General features: G+C 31.7%; 1 protein-coding gene and 1 long non-coding RNA gene across 3 annotated transcripts in view; one reads left to right on the plus strand and one right to left on the minus strand.

The window, feature by feature from the left end:
• LOC105329680 (probable G-protein coupled receptor CG31760) overlaps positions 1-26343 on the minus strand; it is a 51264-nt gene that overhangs the window by 2189 nt on the left and 22732 nt on the right. For both annotated transcript variants that reach the window (XM_066079175.1, XM_011431021.4), the window contains 11 exons: positions 12153-12336; positions 9477-9600; positions 8800-8943; positions 8354-8554; positions 8034-8102; positions 6890-6999; positions 6215-6360; positions 5877-5945; positions 3179-3317; positions 2405-2516; positions 1775-1978 (listed from right to left, as the gene is read on the minus strand). In XM_066079175.1, the coding sequence (XP_065935247.1) occupies positions 1775-1978; positions 2405-2516; positions 3179-3317; positions 5877-5945; positions 6215-6360; positions 6890-6999; positions 8034-8102; positions 8354-8554; positions 8800-8943; positions 9477-9600; positions 12153-12336 (1502 nt within the window). The remainder of the gene's footprint in view (positions 1-1774; positions 1979-2404; positions 2517-3178; positions 3318-5876; positions 5946-6214; positions 6361-6889; positions 7000-8033; positions 8103-8353; positions 8555-8799; positions 8944-9476; positions 9601-12152; positions 12337-26343) is intronic.
• Positions 1829-2562, plus strand: LOC136273779 (uncharacterized). The gene is made up of 2 exons (XR_010712011.1): positions 1829-1957; positions 2309-2562. It is a non-coding gene; the product is annotated as an uncharacterized lncRNA (long non-coding RNA).

Consider the following 26343-nt stretch of genomic DNA (forward strand, 5'->3'; position numbering starts at 1 on the left):
AGACGATTGATATCATTTGAAAGTATATATCATCTCTAAGTAGATAACGACATTTATGAAATGGTTTAATTAGAGTGGATAACAAATATTTTTTGTTCATATCTTCGCCGTTAACATGACCGTAATGTAAAACAGGAGGAACATCTACTATTTGGTAGGTTTTCCGTGGGAACTACAATGTGATACATGTACAATGACCATACAAGTAGATATGATATAGATAGCTCACTGGAACTAAAAAAGTATACTAGGTTTAAGGCTTTATAGCAGTCCCCCCCCCCCCCCACTGAGAGCTGACTTAATAATGGGTTTTCCCTTTTTTTATATATATAAAAAAAGAAATATATAGCCAGATGACCCCTACGTATGGGCAGCGGAAAGGGCAAAAAATACAATTTTACAAAATCAACGATAAACTAAATTCAGCAATCTAAAATAATATTATCAATGACCATAAGTGCAAAACCAACAGTCTTCTTTGCAAAATAAATGTACATAAAATCAACCAAAGATATCTAAATACAAATCAAACACAAAAAGTAAAACCAACAGATAAAATGTAAAACGAACATACATCAACATGAAACAAGCGGACGCACAAATAAACGTGAGGTGGCGTTTTTTGGGAAGCAATATTTGCGTCATCGATTATTGGAATCTATTCTGTTTCGCCCTGAGATGTTTCGCACCTGAAGCGAAACATCTTACTGTATTAAGATACTTTTCTGGTATTATTATTCCTCTGAAATTAATTATTACCTATACAAGAATTGAAATATGGTGTGAATTGTGTTGTGATAACAATTATAGCCTGTCATTCACTTGAGAATTACCTGTATTTTATTATGAAAATTCGGGAATGTTAATGTAATTACAAACGTATAATATTATATAGTTAGCATAGCTCTATTTTGGGGATCATTATTTAATTACATAAACTATCTGCTTGAACTTTACATTCCTCCCCCTCCCCTGCATCCACTATTTAACTACGATTTTTACCAGTCTTATAAAATTAATATAAATTTGGCCTTGCATGCATAAAAGCAATCACTGTTTTAATTGGTTTTTTTTTGCTTGTCAATATTTTTTGGATGAGCCTGCCCCCCCCCCCCTCCCCCTTGTTTTTATCTTAATATGAATATTTCGAACAAATGTATAAACAGGTCATTAATATATTATTTATAATTTTTAATAAATCATAATAAATATATCAACATCTCAGGGCGAAACAGAATAGGCGCGAACCATCCCGGATTCCAATAATCGATGACGCAAATATTGCTTCCCAAAAAACGCCACCTGGCTTTTATTTGTGAGTCCGCTTGTTTCATGTTGATGTATGTTCGTTTTACATTTATGTCTTTTGGTTTTACTTTTTGTGTTTGATTTGTATTTAGATATCTTTGGTTGATTTTATGTACATTTATTTTGCAGAGAAGACTGTTGGTTTTGCACCTATGGCGATTGATAATATTATTTTAGATTGCTGAATTTAATAGTAGTTTATCGTTGATTTTGTAAAAATGTATTTTTTGCCCTTTCCGCTGCCCATACTTAGGGGTCATCTGGCTATATAATTCTTTTTTCATATATAAAAAAGAAGGGAAAACCCATTATTAAGTCAGCTTTCAGTGGGGGGGGGGGGGGGGGGGCTGCTATAATAAAGCCTTAAACCTAGTATACTTTTTTAGTTCCAGTGAGCTATCTATATCATATCTACTTGTATGGGCATTGTACACGTATCATATTGTAGTTCCGGTGAGTTACCTACCTGTATGTCTTTCTCCAGCAGACTCTCGCACTCTGTCTCGTCCTGCCGGTCCGTGTAGTTGTAGCAGTTGGCGTTGTTGGAAAAGGAGCTCCCCAGATTGACCGAGTGTTTGGCGTTAAAGGTCGGCTTGGAACCTTTGTTCAGCATCGTCGCATGATTGCCGTTACTTTCTCCCTTGCCTCGGTACTTATACACTAAATACATCTAAAATATATAACAGTGCATGATGAATTCAGTGAGCAATAATAAGCATTCAGCGTGGGTGTGTTAATTAATTTAATTGGCTTGTATGTGTATTTTATACAGTCGTGTATTCATGTATATTATATACATTTCTTAAATCTCCATTCAAATGATTTTGAACATATATATTAATATGTTTAACATTATAACATAAGGTCGTGAATTTGATTTGCTCAATTCACTTTTGCATTAATTTACTATCAAACTTCAATTGATCATACATTTAAAAAAAAAAAGAGACGTTTTAATTGCGTTCTTCTCCCCAATATAAAAGACTTGTTCTTTTTCCAGTGACAAAAGGATCAATACAGGACAATGTACATGGCTAGAAGAATATCATCGGCTATCTAAGCTCTAAAACGTAATGAACAACCTCCGGATTTTCACCTTGCTTCCGAACAAAAACGTGAGAGTAACGGTCGTGGTTAATTGTATGTGGATGAATATAACGAGATACATTAGGTCAGGATTGGCAGGAAAAGGGTCCTGAAGAAATATCCTGAAGCAAAGAAATGACACAATGCATTAAGAAAACATCAATTTGACATCCTTCGTTCTTTTTTTTTTTACTTTTTCTCTCTCTAATTCAAAATGCAACATCCTTTTGTGCACTCAGAAAACTGTTGTGAGGTTTTTTTTTGCGTTAATGATTTAGGGTGCTATTCAGTCAAATGAAATATATGAGTCACATTTACTGACAAGTCATTGAATGTTCAGTTAATCTATTCTATAATACCTCTCTATCTTCAGTATTGTAAATTATGATTAAAGTAGCGCAAAAATTGTAAGTAAATTCTCTTTATATATTGTTTTGTTCAAAGAAGAGAGATTGGTATTCTCCTCGGTGAGAGTAACCTCTCCTATGAAAGGAACCTTGTATCTTTAATGCAAAAGAGAGAGAGAGAGAGAGAGAGAGAGAGAGAGAGAGAGAGAGAGAGAGAGAGAGAGAAAACATTTAATGCATTTGTATTCGTCAAAACAGATTAAACACACAGAGATATTACGGACTCATTCACATATACAAGTTATCAATAATAAAGCCATTCAAAAGGAAAAAAAAAAGAAATTGAATATCAGAAGGATTAGTAAAATCATAATAAATGATGGATTGCCTCCTACATAGAACGTAACGTCATTATAAGATGAGAAAGATAATCTTACATTGAAACATTAAGAAATAACGAGAGGAGAGTCTCGTTGTAAATCGCCCAACTGATGAATCTGCTCTCGTTGAACTCGGATGGAGCTTTTCGCACCACAATGCACAATCGAACGCCCCATAAAAGAAAAAGTAACTCCGCTGCAAAAGATAAAAACGATAAATAAGTATTACAGTGTTCGGTATTTCATTACATAGTAGGGCTGGGACGATACTGTATTGAGCCGATTCGGTACATATCACGATACATGAGATGCGATACGATACATATCACGATACATTGCAATTAAATGAAAACATGAATAAAAGTTTAAAATTTATTCAATCTGCCGATGTATTACCGCATGTCGAAAGTAATTTTGTTATATTTATAATGAGCGTTGCACAATTTACAAATTACTTTAGTCTCGTATACACTAGTTTTTCATAAACAAGTAATCCAAAAGTTTTCCACACTCCATATTTAGCTTCCTAACAGTTTTGACAACTTTACGAGGTTTTCCGCCATCTTTGTACTTTCATATTAGGCGCGCGGACTAAAAATAGCCGATATATGAAGTTCGGATATTTTTGAAAAACAAAAAAAGTTCGGTAAGGTATCGTTGTATTAATGGTAAATGTATCGATCCAAATATCGTCAAAATAAATACCGCGATGCACCGGTGCATCGGTGGATCGTCCCATCCCTATTACATAGTAATACCAAATACATTTAAAAAGGGTATGGCAATGCCTTTAATTGATGTTCCAACACACTGGCTTAGGTTAAACTTCGGAACAGCTATTATCAAAAGGACGTTAGAGAAGATGTATGATGATTTACTTTCGAAGTGCTTCGGAGTTAAAACCAGAAAAGTAGTCCGTTTTGGCTATTGAGGTCGACATAATATGACCGTAATGTTGAGAGGAAATGCTTAAAGTAGTACCATCTTTGTGTAATGAATACATCAATGTGTTTTTAAGACTTAATGAAATCAGCCAAACAACGTTGCAGCGATCCATTCCGTCCTTATCTTTAAATGTTTGCTGTCGGCTATGACTTTGCGACAGATAGAGTTTTCTTGACACCATTAAAGACATGAGTCATTTGTGTGAAGGTTCTTGTCCTTCTGAAAAACTGTAAGTTATTGCAGAAAGCTTTAAGTGATTCCAAGTATCTGTTGTACATGTAGAGTGTTTTGAGAAATATATTTTCATTTTTGTGAACACGAACGCGATTTTATTCAGAAAATAGAAATGTATGGTCATAATTATATACATTTACATGTATATAATTTTACATACATACATTTATACATTTTCTTTCGCAAAAAGCTGCAATCTAGATATTTAGTCTCAAATAATGAATGATATAATAATCTAATAATACCGGTATAAACCTGAAAAGGTCAAGAAAACTGAAAAAATAATTTTTAAAAAAGAAAAAAACGTTATCTGTTGATATCTTGAAATTCATGGATGAAACATAATAAAATTAACATCAATCATACTGAATTGATTTATCTCTTTAAAAAACATAACAGAAACCGGAACAAGTATTGACCAATTGCTCTCCCTAAATATAAGTAAGGGCATATAAATAAAGGCAGAAAAAGAGTCATTGGGAAGAACTCGACAATTCTTAGAAAAGTTACTTTCATTTTATTTCCTAAATATATACTGGTATTTATGGCAATATTAAAAGGGAGTGTATTGCTGCTTACAACCCGAGGAAAAAAATAAAATAAAGATATCTTTTGTTGAAGGTTATGCAATTTGCTGAAGGACCAAACTCTTATAAACAGAAAGTTAAAATATGAAAAATAATGGTGGTTTATCCCCAAAAGGGAAAATGTAAAACAATAATGAATTATGAATTATGAATTGTTTATAAAAATAGAACGATTGCCGTCGGATCAGATGCGACCAGCCTTCAATATGCACTTTTTCCCTTGAAAATTAAAAAGTGTTGTTCGTGCTTCGCATGCTTTAAATTCATTCTTTGAGATAACATAGAATTGTTTTCTCTTAAAACGGTCACTTTGTTGAGTAACATTTAATGCCACTAGTGTCGATGCTTTAAAGACCATTCCTCCCGTTCTCATCTGAAATCTAAGATGATCGATCGATATTTGATGCACACTTATTTAATAATTAGAAATGTACTTGAAATTCTTCACTTTTAAAACATTATTATACGTAATGTGAATCTAATTTTAAATAAAATGAAAACCAATAGTTTTATTTAACTAAGCTTCAAGTAGCATATTTTCCAAACCAAGTATTCAAGAGAATGAAGATTGCATATCAGACATGTATTAGGGTGAGAACCTAGCTAGTAAGTCGCTAGAACTTGTATTCAAACTCACTGTATATTATTATACAATAAAATATGTTCAAACATGTATTGCATCACCATAAAGTATTTTTTGACCGAATTGAATATTTACATAAAATTTTTGTACTGTTAATGCAAATCAGATATCCGTCTTTTGTAAAATAAACCTGCCTTACTAAGTGCAGGTCATCTAGCAATGTCTGTGTGAAATTATCCCTGAACTGTTTGATTGTACAAAAACAGCACAGATTCTAGAATAGAAAATAGCAAAACTCATTGAATCTCCATTAAACTCTTTAACCGTCTCTTTGATATCCTTTGTACCTGGACCACAAGAATATTGATTCGAACAATCGACTAAACATGTTAAATCGGCGGCTTACCAATAGCTGCGGAGTGGTCCCACCAGTCTGACGAACACTGGTATGTTTTTAAGCCATTGACATGCTTTCCTGTGAAGATAACGAAACTGATTATTAATGTTTTACGATAAACAACCTTTAGAGGGATTGAGGAAGACCAAGTGTAAAATCGTATCCTATAAGGATTTAAGTTCATGTAGTCGACAATTTTTACCCCGTATTTTATTAAAAGCAAAGTTTCTGCAGTTTTTCTTTTTTTTTTCACAATGTATTCTCGATTTTCTACTTCATAGGAAGAAAGCGTAGCTTTTAATTTCAATATTTTAATGACCACTTTCCTATATGAACTAATTACATACCTTCTGTTACTCTTGGGGTTCCTGCAATTGTTCTGGCAGTCAGATAGGCAGCACAGACAAGAGTGATTAAAAGCAGTCTTTTGATCAGATCTCCGTCTGAAATTTTGACGCGTTGGGCTGATCGTACTCTGAAGACGACCGATATCCTACAACCAAGTATTTCTAATGTAGCTGATAATGATGGGGGGAAATTAATAATTCATAATAATTTATAATTCAACACGTGAGCTTATGCTGCAAATTTATATTGCTAAAAGTGAAATAAAGAAAAAGTAGTGTTTCTCCAAAGTTATGCAAGATTTTATGTTGTTGGCTCTAACGAAATGGCATACGATAATCATAAATAAATACAGGCTGGTTTTTTTGTCAAGGGCAAAGTCTAGAGCATGCAAATTATATTTTGCTTAGCTTGGTAAAGATTAAACATTTAACAAAATGAAACACCAGCACTTTTAAAAGTAAAGCACATTGTTTTCAAGATTGTTTTTGCTATCATCTTTAAAAATACGATTGTAATCGTAATACAATTCAAAGTCAATCCAAGGTGAGTTTGGAATGTGCAGCAAAAACAAAAACGAAATGTGAGTTATAGACCTACATCATCATTTCCTTAAATATATTACAAAATGGTTACTGGAAATATTGGTTTGCAGCATATACAGTGAATAGAATTACCTCCATGTCTTCAATAACAAAGCCCCATAGGAGATTGAGAATCCAATTTCTCGAAACCAGAATCTTAGGATGCATGTGACGACACTAGCCTCAAAGTACCCTACAATCAGCTGTAAAATAGTATAATTTAGAGAACGTGTCCAAAGAAATGGAAAAGAAATCAAGAAATAAGCCCTGGGCACCGTGGTGATTCAGTATTTAAGGAATTAATTGCATACATACCTCTGGAGAAGAAATATAATGATTCATATATAATGAAATATAGAATATAGATAGTAACTTTTCTTAATTACTGGTATTCGAGAATTGATATTTAGCAGATTTTTTGCAGCCTTAACGATATCAGTATTCCTATCAATATATATGTTACCAACTTTAAAAAAGAGAGTGTAAGAAACGAATGTCCGTATTGCATGGACATTTTAACTCTGTGCCTGATAATTATGCCAGTGCCAAGGTGGCATTTTTGCACCCGTCTAAGCTGCATATATCGAAAAATTCGTATATGCCACACGATAGATCAATGCTTAAAGAGTTTACAACCACCTTTGTTATCATCGTAACTCACCTATCAGGTGAGATATTTACCTTTCAAAAACAATTTCCTACAGAAAAATAATTTGTTTTCCATGGGAAAAAACAATATTCCCACAGGAAATTTGAAATTTCCTATCGGAATACAAGAACTTCCTACAGAAATTTCAATTCCGACAGAATTTGATAAAATCCGATAGGAGATATAAATTTCCTATAGGAAAACCGCCTGTCTGAATCAAATTCCCACAGGAGATACCATTCTCCTACAGGAAATATAATTCCTCTAGGATTTTTAGAAATTCCTATAGGATTGTCAATATTTCCTGTAGGAGAATAATTTCTCCTATGGGAATTATAATTTTCCTATGGGATATTAATTTTTAAAGGTAAACATCTCACCTGTCAGGTGAAACATACTAAAAATAAAAGTGGTTATATTCTTTCTAGACAATTGTCTATCATATTGTATGTATGAATTTTTCCGAAACTTCCTCTTAAGCGGGTGCAAAAATGCCACCTTGGCACTGGCATAATTATCCGTCACAGTGTTTTTTACTTTTTTAATTGGTGTCCTACATGTAATTTGTAGTGACCGATCAATACGCACCGGACAATATAGGAAGAAAGCACCAAGGAGAATAATACGCATCAACACAGGACTTGCAGCTTTTAAAACCTATAAAAGAACAAAATACCAGATATAGAATATACAAATACAACATATCATTTAGCAGTTGAGTGCTTTGCAGAGCTTTGTTTCGATCCTTGAAACAGGTTTTGTATATTTTAGAGGCGACTTTTGTGAAAATATACAAAAAATAATGCCAAATATCTTTAAATTAGTAGAACAGCTTGGAACAGTCTCACACCCAATTTATTTTTTTTCTTTCAATATTGCTTAATAAACATGAAATATCTCATATTCACCTTCACATCTCTGTATTGGAAAGTGAACCAAACAAGTAATGGAATGCCACATAGTATAAGAATTGAGACGGCCAGTAAAATACTTCGGAGGATCCAGTTTAAGGTCAGAACACATGGACTTGGGTCCTCACAGGTCACGCAGCCCGGTTCACACATAAAGCATTGGTAGGAGTAGGGATCATCGTATTTGTTCTCCACTCCCTTCAAAATTGTACATTCACTTTTAGTTTACTTTTACTTTAAATCAAAAATCGACATAAGCAAATTCTAATTACATATATTAAGTGTAATCCTGTTTTTACTGGTGTTTTATGAATAGTACTTTATTTTCATTCGTATAACCATCATTAACTTAATTAATTTACGCAATTCATATCACTTTTTAAGTCATAGTCAGTTCATTAATAAAAGTTTCTTTTCAAATCGTATCACATTTCATAAAATACCTTTGTTTTCTTTTCATATTCATTTTCAATTTCAGATCCGTTAAAGTATTTTTCTGGATGATCCAGATAAGGAAAATAAAATCCATCTTTGCAAACACACTTATACGATCCTCTTTTGAAACCAAGACCTCTTAGTGGTTCACACTGTTAAAAAAATGCAATACATCAACAGACGCTCGCACCAAAGTAATAATTTTTTGCCTTCCATCAAAAGAACAGGAGTTGCATAAATACTACACCAATGACATTCATAGCAAAGGAAATGCTTTTACAGCAACCTATTGGGAGTCTTATATTATGTCAATATTCGATTAGTGGATGGAAAATAAGTGTTGAAAGACGGACGTTGCTCACCAAGTTGTAACTGATTTAAAGATTCAAGATTTCCATGATATACCAGGACGAGCCAGACAATACCTTTTAGTTGTCAGTACAACTAATCGTCACTGATTGGAGTGGCAAAAATGTAACCTTTCCGGCATTGTTTGGGTATCTCATACTGTTACAATTTATCTGAATTTTATTATTTGTAAGGGAAATCCTAAATGATTTTGATGGGCAATATTTATGATACGTATGAATAGGGTTTAACCAATTTGAAGTGTATACTAAAAACCAACTGTTAAAGAAGCAATAACATACTGTAAAACTTCATCAGAAAGCGAAACTTCCCCTACCTTAGTTGTTTCAGGTTTACATCTAGCAGACCCAGCAAATACATTTGGCTCCTTTGCATCGTCTGGTTGAGGACATTGGTCAATATCAACTTTGTCCAAGTCAATGTCTATACCACTCGTTCCTCTGAAATAAATCGACAAAATTTTGAAATAACATTTCTTTAAAAGGATTTCTTTTTGCGGTAAATCTCGCTTTATATCAAGTTGGCATTTACGATGTAAATGTTAATACTCTCTATCAAATCACATTTCATTGAATTTTTAAAAATTCTACAGAGAAGGAAGAAGTTTTATTATTATAATGAAGTTGTCTAAATAAATTATGTATGTCATTTTGATCTGGTTTTAAACACAAGTTAATTAAGGAAACCAAGTAGTCAATATTTGGCCCGAAAATCATTAATCTGTCTAAAATTACATTTCAAGCGAAATATATGCACTTTAAAAACTGTTGATAATTGATAATTGAATTAAAAGTCAATTTTCTTCAAAACTACTCTTTGCTAGGAAGTACAAATTTTTACAAATTGGCACTATTGTTTAAGTTGTGTAGGAATTACATGAGTGGTTTGGACTTCAATGTTTGCCTTGAATGTGATAAAGATGACATGTAATGTGCAGTTAAGCAATTCCTGTAAACAAGAATAAAAACAGCTGTGTATCTGTTTTTTTATGTTGCACCCAGGTTTGATGAGTGAGGGTTTGACAGGTAAAATTATTTTGTAATCTTAGTTCAAAAGTTCATCCGACTTTTCTCTACTTAAAAGTTTATTAACGTCAAGTGATGCAGTCAAACAACAATTTCAGATAATTAAAGGGCCACTTTGACAAATCCACGCTCAATCAGAAAGGAAGACAATGTAAAAAAAGCCCCGACTCCTCTCCCTTATACAGCTCTATTATTTGTGACAATAATACTAAGATTGCGAGTGTATCGATTCGGGAATTTATGACAGAAAGTTTTTCTCATTTCCTTGACAGAAAGAAACGAAATCGTGTAAAATTCAAAGGAATGTGCGATTAGTACTTTTGCGATACTTTGTGCGCACGATAGATGTCATGGTGAAATTTAGAGACGTTAATAGTGAGACAAACATGTAGTCTATAGTAAAGTCGAAGGATCATGCAGTGCAATCTGTGATTGAACAATCATCAAAAGAAATTTTTTTTATTTTTTTTAAAATTATATCATTGTTTAACATTAAAACGAAATGGATGCAATTTTATCTTTGGGCAACAATGTCACTATTGATTGTTTGTTCGAATACCGTGTGCCTTACTTTTTTTTAATCAAAGGAAGCAGGTGCTCGCCAATATTAATACATGAATGTTAATAACAGACAAAGTAGTCGTCGTCTTAATTAAAATTTGAATTCGTTTGTTGTAAAAATATACCGGACAAAATTGATTAGAAGCTTTTCATAAGATCTTTTATGGAAATGGCTAAAATAAGATCTTATTTAGACGTTGACAACAATATCAGTTACACCTGGTTTGTTATATTTTCATGGATTTATTTGTTTCAATTGTTGCTTTGTTTTCAAAAGTACTTAACTTCTTACCATTTTCCCTGGGACATTTTAGAAAAAAATTCTAAGTATTTTTTTTTACATTAAAGTTTTTCATAAAAAAGAAAATAACTTTCATATATACAACTAATTTGTCAGGAAAGGCGGATTCCTATACATTTTAATGAATAGAAAAATTTCTATAAATAGGAAAAATTTATACCTTCATAAAACTTCATAAAAGTTTCTACATGAAGTTAAAAACGATTTTTTAAGCACAACAAAACTACAATTTTCGTGTAGCGTTTACGCTGTATGTTAAATTTAAAACCTCTGAATTTAAAAAAAAATACACTGAAGTTTGAAAGCGATTTTTCATGTATTTTGATTTTTAAAAGGTAAGTTTTCCCTGTTCATCGCCAAAAACCGTTATTGATAAACTATTTTCAGGCCATAAAAACTACCTATCAAAACGGGACTGTTCCGGGAAGTGAGTAGTGGTTATTGGAAACATATTGTTAACCATAAATACTTACGAGGGCGTATTTTTAAAAGTTAATTCCAGATTTATGTTTTAACGGTTTTTCACATTCTAGCGTTATGCCTAAATAACCAACCAAACGTTAGTATCATGTAATGTTCTCCTACACTAATGTTGTGTCTTAGTTGCACGTGATAAATAAAATCAAAATGGAAATAGTAATGGAAAATCCTACGAAGGTCGTCCTATAGCCGATGTCACGGAATAGGAACCTCAAAGACTAAATGTTTCCTCGATAGTTCAGTATCACTGCTTCTATGTCGTTTCATTTTTTTTCATTTCATTTGATCTTACTTTTTTGAACATCACATAACTGATGTCAGTTGACTGTTCAGCATTGTTAATCCTTGTCTATACCAATCAAAAACTGATTGTGGTAGACAAGGGATTAATACCCAGTTAAAAAAGGAAAATTTTCCATTCCTTACACTGTTCTAAACAAATGATTTTATCATGGAAAACTATCATTAAATCGTGTTTGGGGTATCAGCTTTTGTCAAGCCATTATATTCTTGTCAAATGTTAAAGCACTTTTCTGTTTCAGTAAAATAAACATGCTTGAGAAATAAAAATCCATCAAAACTTTTATACATTGGAAAGTGTTCAGTATTTAGTAAGTGTACTTACTTGAACTTAAAAGTTCCATTCTTGTATCCAAAGAAAGGAACTGTATACGTCATCATCCAAATATCCCCACCCCCACAATCAAAGTAAGGCTTGCTCCAGTGACCATCTTCATAGGTAACAGTAATGGAACTGTCAATCTGGGTCGCGTAATAGTCAGTCTTATTGTACCGTAATTGCGTGGTACCTTCAAAATAAAAGAAGGTTTAAAAGTTTTTGTTCATTATTTTGAGAGGGATAGAGGATCGCAGCTTTTTATGGGTGTTTTTTTCAATATCATATTTGTCTACTTATATTTAATTGAAAGGCTCGGTATAAAAATACAGTACAGTATTTAATATTTGAATCTTAAGTATTTTGTTTTTCCTTTACTTATCATAAGTTTATGGTAAGAAATAGTATGCATAAAATTTTGTGGCAAATCTAATGGTTACTTTGCTGACCACTCAGCAACTTTAAGATAAAGTTATTCGCTTCTGGTTTAGAGATTACATTACAGCTTGAACTGAATACGTTGACTTAAAACACAGCATCAAGTCAATAAAGTTTTTATTTTAGATCCTTTCCCAATGGTGCCTAATAAAATATAAAACTTCTCTAGAAACTGAAACTGCAAAGATTGGTCGCAATTCACCTCCTAAATGACATTTTATATACCGTATTCGTTCTTCTTTCGACCTTAACTCGAATTACAGCCCAATAAATCTCGAAGACATATCTATTTTTTATGCATGTAACAAATAGACGCAGCTAATAGCAGTATTTCTTGTTAACACTAGCTTTCTCTTGGTAAGAGTCTTGGCAAGAGACCAAATTGAACAGTAACTTTTCCCCCCAACCGCAGCCTCTGATTACGCGAAAAGATTTGACTGAAACTATTTACATTAGATAACTTTAAGCTGTTATTTTTCACTGTTATATAATGGACGATCTTGGCACACGCCTAGACTTTTTAACTATTGTTTTTTTAGAAACATTAACACAAAAGAAGGAAACGTCTTTTAAAGACCATATTCTAGACGAACCATTACACTATTATTATAATATGACCAAACACATAAAATTTACGTGTATTTAACAGACAACTTTAGTATCTCCCAGATTCATAAATTTAGTCAAAATAACAATAACCATGAAAATGCTTATTTATCAAAGCAATTGATATATTAAGTAACACTCCTTAACCTACATTCGTATTTTCGTGTTAGTTCTTTAACAATGCATGGAGGTGGTAATTATTATAGAAAAGTTATTATATTCAATAACATTTTAAAATTATATATATATAAAGAGAGAGAGAGAGAGAGAGAGAGAGAGAGAGAGAGAAAGAGAGAGAGAATGTTTACAAGCGAATTTACAGTGATTGTATGAAAATTGTAGGTAAAGTAAAATTTGTTAAATTTGAAAATTATTTGTAGACAAATCATTGAACCTCAATTCATCTTGAACTTTATTGCATTGGTCTAAAAGACACCTTGGAGTAATCTGATTATGTTCCCACTCAATATTGAATGAAGATGCTCAATATTCTTTCGGCAATTTTCTTTTTAACACATCTTCCTACATTTGCGCATGAAACTGGCCTAATAATGGATTTCCTTGAAAAAAAAACTTGTTTCATTTGAAATGGCATTATATATTTCTCTTGTAATTGGATATCAGTGTGTTGTTAATATTATCTATTATATTAAATAAATACACATCTACAACCAAAAACTAGAAAAATAGTGAATACGTTATCAAGACTTGCAATTAGACTACACTCATTTCATAGACCATGTTTTCAAAAATAAATCATACTGTTTTGGATATTTTACATCAAAGTTTTACAAGGTTTTCAAAGGTTATCTATCTTTTTAATTTTTTGGCACATGACATCACTGCAGTGCAATTTACATTTAAAGGTTTTTATTTTAGAAATGCAATTTACACAGATGTGTCTGTGAGCTTCAATGGTCAAAGTCCTAATATTTTGTTTTATATATATATATTAAGCTTATATCCCGTCATTATTCTATAAACGATGTCATAGATATCTTACAAAGATAAGGTCAACAGTCTAAATGAACATTTATCATAAACTTTGATTTTACCGAAATTTAAATAATAATAAAAACACTAAAAATCAAACTTAAAACAACATAACTTTCATTATATAAGTTTGAACCATTAATCACTATCGCCAGTTTGATTAGGATATCCCCCAAGAAGCTTATGATTTATTAGAAGACTTGTTGTACTTCATGGTTAATATAAAGCATTTATGGATTCATTATACAAGTTCTCTTTTACTTTTGTGAAGTCATCGATGTCTTTCATCAGGGTATTAAGTCCATATGTTATTTTTCAAGAAATACTACCTACATTTACTGGAGAACGAAAGGAAGTAGTTTACAATTAACTCTACCAAATTTTTTATCAAGATAGTAATGAGCATTTTCAATTTGTTAAAAAGTTGGGTTATCTAAAATTAGAATGACAATCTTCACACCATGATATCAAGTCACACTTCAAACAGAAAATCCTATTAGCGTTTCTTTTGTGTTTGATTGCAAGGATCACTTCTCTTCTTCTCTTTCTCCTAATCTTCTTTTGATGGTTAAGGCACGGGGTAGTGATCAATTGTGGGGGTCAGTGGAGACCACATATATCCCCGGAAGTCGTTGACATGCAATGATCTCAAGAAAGACGTCAATATTCCTATTTTATTGCAATCTTTTTTTTCATCGCCTTAATGCTTTTTAGCTGTCTTACTTCTAGCTCCCTCTATTCTGAGTCCTTATGTCTTGATAACTAGAGTGAATTATTGCCATCATTAGAATGGTAAGCAATGACTTCTTGGTTTCCTTTGACTTGGGGTTTGACATCCTCATCAAATGACGGTGCAATTTTCTACACACATACTTTGATTTTTCAAAAACAACTCTTCATGAAACTATTATTTTAAAGTAAATTACATAAAAACCCAAAACCTTAAGACGCAAATCTTTTGTCAGTTATAAAGTCTTCCGAAACTTCTAATTGATTCTTACTCTTTATTATCTGAAAAATTCCTTTCACTTTGATATCGGTTTAAAATTTCATAGTAAATAGACAATGTACTGTACTAGTATTTTGAAATACCATTCTTTCAAAATCGCAATTGATGTTTTGCAACTATTCAGATCTTTAGTTTCTGTTTTATATTTTCAGGTACACTGTTAAGTCTTAGAAATATATTATTTATTCATTTTGTTGCGACAAAGTGTCCCAAGAAAAAAAGAAAAAGAAAACCTGTTTAAAATCAATTATATCTTATTGATAAGCAACCTAGGAACGTTTAAGTTTGCTTTTTAAGTCCATAGATATACAAAAATAATACATTTTATCTTAAACCTTCCATTTAATTGAAGTGCAACTTCATTATATTACCCCACTCCTAACAGAAATCAAAGTACTGAGAGTACTGAAAGACGGGGTCTTGAAAGTTTGAATTTGTAATTGTGTTTGATTTCCTCGAATATGCTTCCAAAAATTATGAATTTGAATTAGTTACTTCAATGTATGTTAATTCGGCTTTTTTGTAATTGTCTGATACTTTGTACTTTGCCTAAATTTTACTCAATCCCGGCCTTCATAATTGTAGAAAATTGACACAACGGTATTTTATGTAAAATAAGACCCCTAGGAAAAAATTTAAAAATAACTACTAACCGGGAAAATCAAAACAACTATATCAAGGAAGATAATTTAAATCATTAGATTTATTCAATTTTGTGATCCAAGAGAATATCCACAAGTCGGACGGTATCCGTTATACAAGGTTTATGAAAACCTCGAAAACTCTCAAACTGCTGAATTAACAAACAAAGTTAATATTTGTATACCGATAACAAACACAGGCACCTGACGTTAGAAATATTACTTTTTACATTAAGATTTCAAGTACTCTAACAATAAAAAGGTTAGTCACGGTCGCCATTTTGATTTTTTAGACCGACTTATCTGACACGATTTTCTTGCAGCGATTCATGCAAAATTAATGGGTAAAAATAAATCCGTTCGCCACTTACTACTTTTTTGTTAAACTCGAACATCACCTACACGAATTACGATACAACCGCTCCGTTCATTAAAAATCATTCTCCGAAAATCAGAGACATAAATAACAGAGACTGGCAACTCCGCAATTAGCGTGTAAATGTTACGGGACCAACCTTACTTTGAGCACTACAAGTGCAACAGGAATCTTCTATTAGTCATTAAATTTGAACCTGATATTGAACATGAACATGTCAATATGTTTAAGCATGTTTTATTTATGAAACATCTACAACAACTCTTTATTTAACTTTTAAATTACTTTTTTAAAACTTATCGATTTTTCACAAAGTAATGGTAATGGTAATGCATTACTTTACTCATATAATGGTAATGTAATGCATTACTTCAAGAAAATGATGTAATGGTAATGGTAATTTAATGCCCTAATTCATGAAAAATGGTAATGTAACGCATTATTTTACAAATGTAATTCACCCCAAGCCTGATTCCAACTAAACCGGACAACATGAACATTAACATTTAACTTGGTTCTTCAATCGATAAGATTGTATATATTATTTGTATTATTTGATGTATTGGTCACCCAAAATGTATAATCTACATGTATATAGATTTTGCTTACAGTCCATTTTTCAAAATTTAAATCCAGTTTAATTAATTGAAGAGCCAACGAACGAGAAGGCAAATTCAGACTTGTTTTTATTTTCTGTGTTCAAAATTCCTTCAGAGACGAACAGCAGTCATACCGCAAGTAGACTGGAAGCCAATGAAACACCTATTTAATATCTAAGATATCTTTGTACATGTATAATCCGTCCTGATTTTAACTTTGGCTTGCGCATAAAGTTCGGTAGTATTCGGGTGAAAGATTTTCAAAGTAAAATTCACGACTTTTCAAAAATGGCACATTGCGTTTGGGAACTTTACTTTCGATTCAACCTTCAACCTCTTCTATTGATTATTGAGCTTGTACACCAACTGAATCGTCAACGGCGTTGTGCATTCAGTTACCTAACTCATTCCACATTTGAGCCCGAGCAAGAATATTTTGATCAATAACTATTTGTGTATTTTCTAACTAAAATTTGGTTTATACACAGAGGACTTAAAAATATTGAATGCATGTTTTTATAATATATATTTACTGAAATGCATGAAAACTTTTTGCACTATTTTCTTACGTGCAGACTCAATTCATGTGTTCTAAGCGTGCCTTCCGGTTTAAGACTTCGGCTGACAGTAAACTAATAGACGGGGTCACGTGACCCCGTCTAAAAAGAATCATTATTCAAAATAGTATGTTGTATTAACAAAACATCACGAAACATCACATACACATCCTTAAACCAAATACTATTGTAAAAATAAATTGATCACTATTGTAAAAAGAAATCAATCACATCTACAGATTTGACTTTGACTTTGAAATCATCTCAGAAGCAACACGAACAAAAAAATCTTAATTCATAAGTTTGTCTTTGCCATGTTGATCACGTCATCAAAAATTAACCTCCCAAATACATTACCGATATCGATCGAGATATTGAAAATATTAGGTCCATACTTTGGGATGTTTTAGTGGTATCCGCCTATGGTACTTAGCATCAAGACGTCCCTAACTAATAGACAATAAGTCCCTAAATGACGCCTGGATGTTGTGAATTTTTTCTCAAACATTATTGAAAAACCTGCTAACAGTTATTTTAAACATTAGGTGTTACGCAGTCATAATAATGAGCATAGAACATTTTTCGATAAACATACGGCAAAAATGACAAAACATTCCTAAAGGAAAAAACATGCATTCAAACATTTTTTTTTTCAGTGAAAAATTTTTTAGTTCCAAATTAATTCTGCGCTGAACTTTTTAATAAGAAATTAACGTTTTCGCTTATCGATTTCTGGATCTTGGTTCACTACATCATACCATCTTTCTAAAACCTTATATTAGAGCCTATAAATACATTTTATTTAAGACTACATTCTCTGGAGGAAACTTCCTCATTAGAAACAAGATGATTTCTATTGATCTTGAAAGAGAGCCGAAGATTTAAGAAATATCCTTAAAGTGGTCAAACAAATTGGCAAACGTTTGGAGTACTGTCAAAATATTTTGTGCTGTTCATAAACTGTGCATCAAATGAAGACGATTGGAATGATTTAATGAATAAATTGGTCGATCAAAGGTTATATAGGTATAATTAAATGTTTAACTTCTCATCGGACGAGCAATGTTTGCATAATCGATGAAACTCATGAACAGAATTAGAATATTAACTAGAAATATAACTAATGATTTATAGTTGCTTAAATTGAGATGTGTTGTATCAATGACCCCATCAGCAGGGTTTCTGATATTACTACGGATGATATTAGATGTGTATAGACAGCGAGGAAGTTCACTCTTGCTAGCTAGTTTGTTACAGTATGATTAATAGACCTTAAAGGTCTACATCGTTGTCACCTAATGGATTGCAAGCAAGCAGCTTAAATAAAGTCCCAGAGCTTATTGAAAAAAAATATTTTCATCACACATGCAAGACAAAATGGATGAGGAACCGAATGTGGTTCAGTAGTCTTCCATACACCTTGGGGTACCATTGTTGCAACCACTATTGAAATAAAACCACTATTGAAATAAATTATTTCAATAGTGGTTGGGAATGTATTTCATTAGAAAAATCACCTTGCAACCATTATTGAAATAAAACCACTATTGAAATGAATTATTTCAATAGTGGTTGGGGACGCATTTCATTAGAAGAATCACTTTGCAACCACTATTGAAATACAACTACTTTTGAAGTAATCATTTTAATAGAAGTTGGGAATGTATTTCATAATAAGAACTACTTTACAGACACCATTAAAGTTCAATTTCTATTAAATTCATATTTTCAATCATAGGTGGGAATGAATTACTTTATAAATATAACTATGTAATCACTATTGTAACACATTTGGAAAGAAAGAAGTTGTATATTATATTTGCAAACTATTTTGAAATGCAAGAAATCTAACGAATAATTTCAAATACACAATTATGTTACAATTTTCACTGCTGAGTAGAAATAAATAACCAATTCTCGCAAATAAACATACATATACATTCGTTTTTATCTAACAAACAATTTCAAATACACAATTAAGGTACTAAAGACTTGCATATTTTTGCGGTAATAATAATCAAGACTATGAAATAAATCTACTTATTTTAGGATTTTCACTCTTGTGCAGAAATAACCAATCCTCGCAGATTAACATAAGGAATTGTTTTCATATTTTTTCTCTACCTTTCTCTTTTTATAGATATATCATGCTTTATAAAAATTGTAAATTATTTGTACTAGAAGACAACGTTGTAAATTGCCAGAACTTCTATTCAAAACCCCTGCATATTAAAAGATAATTTATAGCTTACATTGTATATATCATTATAGATATATGTTATAATGAATATCACTATTGAGATAAATAATTTCAATAGTGGTTGGGGATGTACTTCATTATGACCAATATTGAATGAAATAAATTATTTCAATAGTGGTTGGGTATGCGTTTCATTATAACCACTATTGAAATAAATTATTTCAATAGTGGTTAGGTATGCATTTCGTTACAACCACTATTGAAATAATTTATTTCAATTATGGTTAAGGATGCAGTTCACTACAACCATTATTGAAATAAAATATTTCAACAGTGGTAGGGATGCATGTCATTTTAATGCCTATTATTCCGACTGTGCATAACACTTTCGGTTCCAGATGACAGGTGGTATGGGAAACATGACCATATAGAGGTAAATCAAAGAACATCATAATCAAAAAGGAATTCATTATCTCATAAGACATACTTCTTATCTTAAGAAACTTCCCTAGCAGAAAGGAAAGTGTTACAAACAGACATAATAATAGACATAAAACTGAAATGCATGATCAATCACTATTGGAATACTTTATTTCAACAGTGGTTGAAATGAAAGGTATCCCTAACCACTATTGAAATAATTCATTTCAATAGCGGTTGAAATAAAACGCAACCTTAACCACTATTGAAATAATATATTTCATTAGTGATATTTATAATAATATTTTTCAATAAATAATTATTCAATATTCAGGGGGTTTGAATAGAAGTTCTGGCAATTTACAAGATGTTCACTATTGTGCAAATGATATACACTATTCATAGGACATGATGTCTGTAGAAAGAGAAATGTACAGAAGAAAATATAAAATTTCAAAGTAATATTTATAAAGAATTTCGTTCTAAGGTACGATTGAAAAAATAATTTTAATAGTAGTTGTACTTCAGCAGTGTCTGTAAATTGATTTCAAAATGGAATACATCCCAGAACACTATTTAAATAATTTATTTCAATAGTGGTTGTATTTCAATAGTAATTGCAAAGTGATTCTTCAAATGAAATACATTCCCAATCACTATTGAAATAATTTATTTCAATAGTGGTTGTATTTCAATAGTGGTTGCAAAGTGATTTTTCTAATGAAATGCATTCTCAACCACTATTGAAATAATTTATTTCAATTGTGGTTTTATTTCAATAGTGGTTGCAACATACCATCGTTTTAACACTACAAATTGATAGGTTTAAAGGAAAAAAAATACATCAAATATAGCAACCATTTTATGTTAATATTTTCGTTGCAGTTATAAAATCTGATGAAAGGCTCCATCATAATAACATTTGGTGAAAATGGACGAATGATTAACTGGTTGCCTTAAATAGTTTAAAACAAACTTTGAACATTTCAAGCTTTTTTTTTCGCTAAATCATTGTCAAAAAATACATCTTAACAAACAGCCCTGTAATAATCAATATTGAACAAGCAAATCTTGACAGAGGAAAAAACGAAATTAGACTTCTTTATTATTGTTGGCTAAAACTTTCAAGTAAAACGCAAGCTAAAAAGCTAAAACCTTGACTATTCAAGGAGAAATTTGTCACGGATTATCTTTGCACTCTCCTTATCTAGGTATTGATAAACTAAATATTAATGAAGTGTCTATTTAAACATTTTAACCTATTTTTGTTTATGAAACCGTGACTAATATATGCTTAAAATATTTATAGGTAAAGTATTTAATTAGATTTTATTACAACACTTCCATTAAAACTATCAGAACTTTTAAAACAAGAGATGTTTGTGAAACACTTATGCCCCCCCCCCCCCCCCCCCCCCCCGCTTCCCTTGGAAACATCCACAAAGAAAATGAACGTAAACTACAAATAACTCGAATTTTTCTAAGTCCAAGGGCCATAACTCTGTCGAAAATTGCTTGATCGAACCCAATATCGAACTTGACCTAGATATTATCAAGATAAACCTGTATACCAAATTTCATTTCAATATGTTTATCCTATATGAAGAAAATGAGCGGAAACTGCAAATAACTCGAATTTTTCTAAGTCCAAGGGCCATAACTCTGTCGAAAGTTGCTCGATCGTACCCAATATCGAACTTGCCTAGATATTATCATGATAAACCTGTATACCATTTCAATATGTTTATCCTTTGCAAAGAAAATGAACGGAAACTGTTGGTGGACCGACCGACCGACAGACAGCAGCAAAGCAATATGCCCTCCCTTCTTCGAAGGGGGGGGGGGGTGGCATAAAAATATTTTTTATACTGCGGAAAGTTAAAGTCGAGTTGAAATTCTATAATGAAGAGCTTGACAAATTCTAAGCCTTTATTTCACTATATTTCACTTAAACGGGCATGGTCACGATTTTGGTCAAAATTCTTTTATTTTTTTTATTTTTAATGTTTACAATGCTTCAGTAAGGCATTTTCTAATAGTCAACCTGAATTTGAATGTCTGTCGCAGCATTGTAAGCGAGATACAGAGCTCACAGTTCTTTGTTATGTAAACAAAGCTAAGGTCATGTTTATACATTTTGAAAATTGATAGAACAATTAAACTTTTACACCTAAAATGAATGTGGTAAACGCCGAGAACTGTTTATGCATGTTAAAACTAATTAGCAGATAGAAATATCAGCTTGAAAAAAAGCGTTATCGATATATTGAACCAAATGAATGTAAACAAAAATAGGGTACGAGCCTTGTTTACATTACAAAGCATTGTGATCGCTGTATCTTGCTTATAACTCTACGACTGCCACTCAAAATTTGGTTGATTAGTAGAAATGCAGTATTAAAGTATTGTTAACAGTACAAATAGAAAACTAATTGTTGACAAAAATTGTGATCATGCCCCTTTAAGTAACAGCTAGATATATTTTATTGAAAAAAGAATTTACTAAAAAATTACGCATAAATGTTTCAGAATTCAATTTTCAAATGAAAATTTGAAACTCTCCGAGTGCTTTTTAAAAAATATTTTGTACATAAGAATAGAATACTAGTACTTTGCTAACCCATATTTATAAAATATGAAGCGCAAAATTAGTAAAACAGGGAAGTTTTTCAGGAAGAGTTATGCTCATGTATAAACCTGTTTTGGAAGTATATTGAAATCATTCATAGCTAAGAGTAATCCTGTTTTCTTTAACGGAAAACCCGAACTTGTACAGTCATGGTTTGTTTATTTATTTATATTTCATTTGCAATTATTATTATAGCAAATGATGGCATGTAATTAGATGTCTTTTTCCTTACCAAAGATGTTTGCGCATGTAGTCAAGAACATAAACCTTTAAAATTCTTTAAAACCATGACACTCAGTTTTGTACATTCCAATGGATTTTTTCACAGATCAGTGAAGAACCAGCCGCCTTGACTAGATCAAACTCAATTTGTCTCCAGAGCGTCCGCAAGCAAAATGTGTAATTAGAACAAAAACTAGATTGTCTTTGAGAGTTGTCATTTGCAGCTTTATTTCTGATGTGAATATCCTCTGACTGATTAACTTATGTTAATTCTAATAGTTTATAAGTACTTTGAGATTAATATATGACTATATTAAAAAAAACGAATACGCTTATCGTTCACTAAAGGTACAACTGAAGGTTAAAGAAGCTAAATGGTTAAGTATTTAACCATCAGATCTTCTTCTGATATTTAGAAGTGATTTGTTTAGCTTTAAGCTACCGTTTAGTATACAAAAATTCCAAATAATTTAGCTTTAAAATTTGATCATTTACCTATATCTGTATACAGAACTTTTCTTTCTAAGGAAACTAAAATAATATAAAAATATCCACGACCATTCAGCTCCCTTAACCTGATTTGATTCGGTCTTGCAACTGCATACGTCATCCATGCCATTGCTTTACACCATTTGTTCTTTCAAGGACTTTTTCCTTTGAAAAGCAGTGTCCACGCCTAATATGATCACCTTTTACAAGGACCACCAACCGTTCCGTGTGAGTTAGATCAAATGTATACTCGTCATCCACAAACCAATATGCCCCCATTAAACAAATTAAAAGCTTTGCTTCGTGAGCGCTCAGCACCACTTCTTGTTTGTCCTTCGAATGCAGAAATCTTACTGTGGTTCCAAATAAAGTAAAGTCATATCAACATTTTCTACCTTGAGCTTAGTTAATACTTCTTTGTCTGCAATCATTTGTTGCATGGTAGACTTGCAACTTCACTCAGTTATATGTATGCTGCACATTGCGTTTATAATAGTTTAACAGTTCATAATCTCATTAGTAAATACAAGTAAATGTAAGATAAAGAACATGTGGAAATGTAATACAAGATAAATATGTTTCTTTTTCTTAACTGTGCACCCTGACTATACATTAAGCTTATAAATAAATGTGATTTACCACAGCCATAGATTTTTTTAAAGTTTAACCAATTCGGAGTGAAAAAGACAAATGCTGAGCTTGGGAAAATATCAAAATATCTTAAAATAGAAATACCATTGACGGTTTTGTTGTGACTCAATTATCAATAAAAACGATACTTTACAATAAACGAACTCAATAAAAAATAATAAGAGTTTTAGATAAATCACAACATCCACCACAGCATAAATTGATTTAAACAGTCACAAATAAAAGTATAACTTTTGATTTCAGATATTGTTCGGAGAATAGACAACTCTAAATAAACCAATTTCAACGAAAGCATTTCTGAATCTTCTACAAATTCTTCACGTTTACAATTTCATGTTCATTAATTAAAACACTAACAATCGTTGTGAGTGTTTAATTAAGAACAAAACTCATCGACACATGATTATTCAAGTGCAAAAAATTCAAAACTAGCAATGCTATGTACAACAGAGGCCAAAACAAATTGACCTAGTGCCTCCTATATTTTTTCTACTAAATAAAATAGGGTCGTGGAGTATGCAAACATTTTTAAAAATATTTTGTTGTTTTATTAAACCCAAAACCATTTTATTTGGAGATAATATCGAAAAAAATAGTAAAGGATCTACTTGACGTAAATTTATGGTTCGATAGCGAAACAAAACACATAACTATGTATTTATTTATCTTGGACTTATTTCAAAAATATGTTAAAAATCAGTACTTTCAGGATAAAAAGGCCTGTATTTTAATCCACTATCATCCCAAACACCTTTAGAATTTTCCTTTTAATTTCCGGTTATGCGTTTAAATGGTTAAAAAAAACTAACAAATCATGCATGTAGCTGTCAAAACAACGCATATATATCATTTATTTGGAAACCCATGTTCAAATTTTAAAAAAAAATTGCTCCGGGTCACATGCGGGAAAGGTCAATTAGCTTCCATTGCGCCGCACTGAATCGAAGAGTGCAGAAATAATGTTGCATAAACCAGCTTATGCATAATAAATGGAAAAAAAATCAGCTAAACATGGAAGCAAGTATAGCTGTACTTAGATAGATAAATACCAATGAAGGGCATTTCAATTATAGACCGCAGCTAATTTAGATGTCACACTATATGTAACCGACTATTTACATATGTAAATCGTTTAGAACATTCAGTTCTATAATTCTGCTTGAAATTCTGTCTGTAACAACCTCTCAAAGTAATCTAGAAATGAGAGACAAATCAAAGTTGTCTTCAATTCAAGGTTTAACTACAGGGGATGGATTAGTTAATTACCGTTGTTCAGTCATCGATTCAGATTTTTTCGGCTTCAGGTGCAATGTTTAATAGAACTTCTGTTTATAAACTAACAAAGTGTTTGAAAATATTGGCATCTACATAACCTGCAAGGTCTGTGAACCAAGCATTGCTTTCGGACAAAAAGCTGATATGAAGCGTAACACACTGTTACATTAATTTTTTATTACATGTTGTATAGTTCTGTCGACAAGGACGGTGCCTGCCTTTGACAATTTCCATAACCGGTGCTGTTCATCCAGAGATTATGCTTACAATTTAATGTGTCTTATGAAAGAGTCTAGCTGTCTATATTTCATCGGCATCGCCTTTTATGAGAACTTCAAAGACATCGGATTTAAAAGTTTTCCGACATTAAGGACAAATTGTTGTAGTTAGAAATTAATTTGTGTTGCAATGAGGATTGGTAATTTCCATGAAACACAGTTCTGACGATAAAATTAGATGATGTTAATCCATGATTGAACTATACAGAAACAGAAAAGTGCAATTGGGTTTATGACTTTATATGATATCCAATTCTCTAGTCTTCTGAAAGTTGGTCAGTAAATATGTTCAACGAGCGGTTGGTGAGGGTTTTACAGGTACATGTGTTACATTAAAAGTTTAAAATTTATCAATTTAAACTTAACTATAACAGTTTAAAACTTTTAATGTAACACATGTAAAACTCACTGATGAAGCATATGTTGCTTCTCGGTCGATGAACCTCACTTCGAGTTTGTTAATTCGTTTAAGACTAGGTCTGGGCACATGCATTTAGACTTTGAATTGAAAGTTTTTCACGGACTTTTTTTTTTTTATACAAACGCAAAAATGAATGCATTTAACTATCAAAATGATATCAAAAACAGTGTTTTCTTTGATTAGAGAATGTTGCATTGCAATATTATATGATACAATTCATGGTATGTTTAAATTACATGTATTTTTTGAATACATATATCAAAACGATGGGCACCAGTTACTATAATTTAATTACTATAACTATAAGAATGTCCTCTCCTTAATATAAACATAATATATTTCACTCTTTGCCATACAAATAAACATGGAATATTTACCAACTTCCGGGCCGTAAAA

The sequence above is a fragment of the Magallana gigas genome, chromosome 3 (genome assembly GCF_963853765.1).
Source record: "Magallana gigas chromosome 3, xbMagGiga1.1, whole genome shotgun sequence".
NCBI lineage: Eukaryota > Metazoa > Mollusca > Bivalvia > Ostreida > Ostreidae > Magallana > Magallana gigas.